The sequence below is a fragment of the Sinocyclocheilus rhinocerous genome, unplaced genomic scaffold, assembly GCF_001515625.1.
Source record: "Sinocyclocheilus rhinocerous isolate Xijiao unplaced genomic scaffold, SAMN03320098_v1.1 scaffold491, whole genome shotgun sequence".
Taxonomy (NCBI): Eukaryota; Metazoa; Chordata; class Actinopteri; order Cypriniformes; family Cyprinidae; genus Sinocyclocheilus; species Sinocyclocheilus rhinocerous.
In genome coordinates, this window is record NW_015625034.1 from 1,521,152 (window position 1) to 1,527,148 (window position 5,997).

Here is a 5,997-nt window from a genome sequence, read left to right on the forward strand (position 1 = left end):
TAATTCTGAAACTGTATTGGAAACCATGTGCATACGCACATGTACAGTTGTCAACAAAACATTTCATCATTAGGTTTGCTTTTTCCACCTGATGTGGTTAAGTCACAGTCATTTCAGTGCTTCAGGTGCATGTAGGGTGTCAATTTCACAGTAAAGAGGATTCGAAAAGGAAAAAGAAAAGTCAGTAGACTGCTGCGAAACACTTTAAGCTTTTTTGAACAGAGCATAAAATTAGATGAACTCCGAAAGATTGTTTTTGGAATATTATCCAATCTTTATTTGCATTACAATATTGAATACAGAAAGACATATGTTTAGTTCTTGTATCCTCGGCTGGCTCTGCGACCACGGGCACGCTCGAACTTCCTGCCTTTGGAGCGCACATAGGGTCTAGAGAACAGAGAAACATGCTTCGAGTTAAACCGTTCATCAAAATGATCAAACTCAAGTTTATGACAGCTTAAAATTAAAGTGCATATTGTTTCCTTACTTGGTACGGCTGTGGGGGGTTCCAGGAGCTTTGCCAAAATGCCTGTACACCTCTCTGGCCTTACGGGGTCCTGCGGACAAACAAAACAAGAGCATTAACAACCCTGAGCTTAGCTGAAAATCAAAAAACATCTACATAGAAACAATTAATTCGGGACACAAGAATGTAAAAGAAAAAATCCTGAGGTGGTTTTGAAGACCTGAATTTGTATCCTTGCTTTACGAACACGTACCTGACAACAGAACGGTGCCCTTTCCTCTAGGTGCAGTAAGCGCCAGCTGGTCAAAGGTCATGATCTGTCCACCAGCCTTCAAGATCCTGCTGCGAGCACGGTCGGTCAACTTTAGGGCACACACCTGTGAGAAGACACAGGAAAGAGAAATGAGCATTTAGACATTGAGACAGGTGCAGGTGAAACACACCTAAAATACTTTGCAGCTGTCAACAGAGAGAGACTTCAGAAATGTTTATACATCAAAAAACATCAAGACACACAAAGCAGCAAACACAGCACCATTACTTGTATCTGAATATCCTTGTAACACAAGGTAATTCTCAACTGTGAATCAGTGTACATTCATTTAAAGAGAAAACATATATAATTCACATTACAATTTCCTTTCTTGCATTCTTACTTCATTTTATACTATTATATAGCAATTGCATACTTTCTATGCATGCCAATACTATTAAGCATTTACAGCATATGTTATGAAAAACTAAGAAACATTTCAACATGAATATATACTTAATATAATTATACACATCTAATTATACAATACTATAATGTATGCATTTAATCTTCATTCCTAAATAAAAAAAAATTTGTGAAAAAGAGCATTTTCATGTTTTATACGAAATTAGCTTTTAACGAAAATGCAATAAAAAATAATAATAATAATAAAAAAGTACAGGCTTGTTTGTACGGCTGCACAATTTGGCCAAACATTTTTTTATACATAATCACACATCACTTTGTGATTATGTATCAACAAGGCTATAAAATTATAATAAATTTATTCTTCTTATTACCATTTCTCAAACACATCAATAAAGAAATTAAGAAAAACATGTTAATTTCAATTTCTACATTTTCAACCATTGTGTTTTATTTAAGGCTTCTCATTACAAGTATGAGAAGATGGCTGGTCTATGTTTCATTCCCAAAAGCACGGTAAACATTTAAAAAAGGAACAAAAACAATGTCATTGTGAACATATGCTGAGATACTGCTGTATCAACTGCCTTTCTACTTCTAACTTTTTCCTGCATAAATGAATCAGATACAACACATGATGGAACGTGCACTGGGTCATGTTTGCATGAACTAGAGCAAGCTGAACTATGAAACTACTGACCACAAACTCAAGACCAGGGGTGTGTTTCCCAAAACCATCGTTAGCTAACTATGGTCATTAGTTCCATTGAATTCTATTAGCAACGACGGAACTTGCAACATAGTTGCTTTCGGGAAACGCACCCGAGCAGTTTTCATCTCAAAGTTCTGTAAAGACTTATCATTTCTCAACCAGCAGCTTGGATCACAATAGTGGGCTTCAGCAAACTTCCAAGGGTGACTTAAGCCCTATTTGTATGATCATTTTCTTTTCATGGGAACATCTGTAAAAATAAATCTGCATGGCTCCTCAGATAAAACTTGTGCGTTCGGATGAAGATAAATGCACGGTGGAGGTGTGAGCTTCTCATATGGTCAGTCACACTGCTTGGACAAGTCAGAAATTAATATTTAATTTAATAATAGGAAAATGTCATATTTATGCATTATTTAAATATCCTATTTAATAGGAAAATGTACATGCTATTGTTTAAATGGTAAACATTTTACTGCTACTTACATCACATATCTGTTGCAATAACAGCCCGTTTCAAATGCTTCCGTGCTCCTCTTTTTGTTCCTAACAGCTCCCACTCACTGTAGTGGAGCGGTGATAGAAAATACTGTTCTTGCAGCAGTTTTTAAAGACTGTCCATCTTTAAAAAGCATGCAAATTACCACAAAGCACAGTTGTTACCATACGGTGCTTGCCAATGGTCAAAAAGCATTAGCAAGATTTATCCCTTTTGTAATCTCAAGAGATGTGGATTAAGATTGCAATTAAATTTAAACACAAACTTGGGTGTTTGTCAAGAAAACAGTAGGTAATATCACACCAAAATTCTATATTTAAGCGGCAATAAATAATAATGCTAAAATACACAAAACCAAGATGTAAACTAAAGTCATTTAGACTTTCAGTAACTATTGTTTTTATTGAACATACAAATATTACAACTTTAAACCATTAAAAACCCCGAATTATTTACGGTTTATAAAATACATAGACACTCCCCAATTTGTTAAAAAGTCCACTTTTTAATAGCAGAAAAAATATATTGGCCTAAATATTCCTGCGGTAGATTTATATTATCACTATTTATATATAATAAAATAATAATAAAAATAGAGCATTAAAAAAGTGCTAAAAGGAATCTAGACAGCATACTTTAATAAAAAGAGGACACCTTTAACTATTCACATTTAACAATCACAAGGATCAATCATGCAGTTCAGTATCTCTTAAAAACTAATTTCTCATGAACACATGGTAAGAATCAGAAGCAAGACAGATGTGCGGACAGACAGACCTTGAACACAAAGGCTTTATGACAATGTTGTATGATTTTCATTGTCTCGTCTTACCTTCAGTTTAGGGATTTTCTGAATCCTGACGTCATCAGTAATAGTTCCCACAACAACAGCAGTCAGGTTTTCACGGCCTGGAAGCTTCATCTGACGGATCTAGAAGCAAAAAAAATTAAATAAAAATACTTGTTCATCTTTTTGAACATAACAGAATGTTTACTCAAGTGACAAGGCTTAACACAACAGGGCAAACGTAAATGAGATGTGCATGTACAGGAGTAAAACTGGGGCTCAAACTCACCAGTCGGGACAAGGCCAGAGGGGGGCGGTTGGTCTTGCTCATGAAGAGTCTTCTCAGAATGACCTTGTTGAAGGGAGCATCAGAACGGCGAGACAGGAATCTGTACAACTACAATACAACAAAAATGCATTGGTATAAAATTAAAGCAACAAACAGACAACTTATGCAATCAGCCATAGAAATGTGCATTCTCAAACTTAAGTTTTTTGCTTATTTATATGCCCTCAAGTTTCATTATGGTTCTTACCTTGACCAAGAGCCTCAGGTAAATATCCTGACTTTTGGGCTCCTTCCTGTGAACCTTACGGTCCTTGTTGTGTCTGATGTCAACTCCCTTTTAGATTCAAACACAATAATAAATTACACACAAATAAAAAGAATCATTATAAAAAACGTGGAGCAGTGTCAGGTTTACCACGTTCTCAACAGATTACACTAGCAAAGAACTTAAATATCAACTAGCCACAATGATGCATATTTGATAAATAATGGATATAATAACCACAAAACCAACGTGAAATGAAGATAACTTCATAACACTCATATTAATACATTTGTCTCAGATACATTGTAACTCATGTGGCTCATAGAACCGCATCAACAGAATTAGCTTAGCCAACACGAGTTTGATTTAGCGTCTAGGCAACTGAAATATCAGCAAATATGTTATGAATATCTAGATATACAAAATCTCAATAAGACCGTGACACGTTGTCGTTAGACATCTGTAAGTATTTTAACACATGAATGGGAATCTACGCTTCGCGGCCCGATGTGCGCTAGCCGACATTTACTTATTAAATCCACACACAATACACATATCTTTTGACTTGTAGCACTATGTTATGCTTCTAAACATCATCTGCTGCAGAATTAGAAGAGATATAGCTGAGGATGGAGGTAGGTTTTGGACACTGGTATATTCCATAAGAAATCAAGCTACCTACCATCTTGGACTCAGAGTGAAAAGGGAAAAGGAAAGCTCGCGAGAGGACGTATAGCGAGATTACGGAACGCCGTGAGTCATGTGACAGGAAAGGTGAGTCCGGATTGGTGCAGGCTTCCTGGCATTGAAAAATCGTGCGCTTGCTGCTGGTATGGATGGCTACAGCAAGGTTTGTCATACAAAGATAACACACTTCAACATTGTTAAGTATACTAGTTATTAAAAGTCATTCTAAAGCGCGTTTAACCAAACAAATAGATTAAAATGTAAGGCAAATACTCACACCAGCGCGGTCTCTATCTTAGCTACATAAAGTCTAAACGAGGGTGACTGCGAGGTTAATAATGAATACGTCTTTAGTGTAATCTTTAATGTTTTGAGGGGAAATGAAATTTGCAGGTGTTTTCAGGAAATCTTAGTGGCTGGTAGGCTACAATTACAAAAATAAACATTTTTACTTTTAAAGGGGTCATATGATGCCATTTCAATTCTTCCTTTCTCTTTGGAGTGTTACAAGCTCTTGGTGCATAAAGAAGATCTGTAAAGTTGCAAAGACTAAAGTCTCAAATCCAAAGAGATATTCTTTATAAAAGTTAAGAGTCAGCCACGCCTACCTAAAACTGCTCGTTCTAACACACCCCCACATGTCTCCCTCACGATGTGGGAAGATTTGCATAACGCCGCCCAAATGTTCACGCAAAGAAAGAAGGCGTAACTTTTATTCTCTCTGTAGTATTGTTTTTGCCGTGTGTTTCGTTGTGAAAGAGAAACTACTTTGTTTGGCCTTCCAAAAGAGGACGATATCCGCTTCGTCTGGTTAAGTTGTATTTACAACACTGTTCCAGAACACTTCAACCCAAATATCCAGATGTGTGCAGCACATTTTATGGAGGACTGTTTACTGATCCAGGGAGAGTAACGTTAGACTAAAATGCCAGCAGTTCTGACTCACGTAAGTACGTTTTCATTTAAAGGATTTGCCACTGACGATTCAAACGCGAGGTTTGAGCAGTGTAGAGTAGCGCTTGTCGTTTGTCATTTCTCCGATCACAAATGCAGACATGGTTTTATGTTACGCTCCGGCCATGCAACGCAACGCGTAAAAAGACAGTATAAGTCATTATAATCAGTAATTATGTCCCCACTGGATGCAACAAATGCCTCATTTGTAATGGGTTTTAATGTTTATGCCTCGTCGCTCCGGCTGGACATGGCATCAGCAGTATGTGAGGGACGTAATATTTCCGTCTCACGCTTGAGGTATTCGGCCAATCACAACGCACTGGATAGCTGGCCAATCAGAGCACACCTCGCTTTTCAGACCGATGAGCTTTGTAAAAATCGACGCGTTTCAAAAAGGCGGGGCATAGAGGAGAAACAATAATGTACAGTATGGTGAAAATAATGTGTTTTTTGAACTTTAAACCGAATAAACACATTTCATTACACCAAATACACAAAATAATGTTCTTTCTAGCAGCATCATATGACCCCTTTAAAAACAATCTGTCATCACATTTGTAAACATAAGCACTAAGCACTCACAACTAGTTTATAATTATAAAAACAACAACAAAACACTAATATTTTCTCTTTATCTCTCTCTTTATCTGCTT

At 36.8% G+C, this 5,997-nt stretch overlaps 1 protein-coding gene across 2 annotated transcripts; it reads right to left on the bottom strand.

Moving 5' to 3' along the window:
- Positions 1–250: 250 nt before the first annotated feature.
- On the bottom strand, positions 251–4,574 carry LOC107748941 (60S ribosomal protein L18-like). 2 transcript variants are annotated; one of them, XM_016563963.1, is made up of 7 exons: positions 4,383–4,574; positions 3,683–3,769; positions 3,436–3,543; positions 3,192–3,290; positions 723–846; positions 491–560; positions 251–390 (listed from the first exon to the last, which is right to left on the bottom strand). In XM_016563963.1, the coding sequence occupies exons 1-7, from the start codon at positions 4,557–4,559 to the stop codon at positions 315–317; spliced, it is 741 nt and encodes a 246-aa protein (XP_016419449.1). In that variant the 5' UTR covers positions 4,560–4,574; the 3' UTR covers positions 251–314. The 2 variants fall into 2 exon arrangements, with proteins under 2 accessions (XP_016419449.1, XP_016419456.1); XM_016563970.1 differs by lacking the exon at positions 4,383–4,574 and adding an exon at positions 4,015–4,038.
- Positions 4,575–5,997: the final 1,423 nt, after the last annotated feature.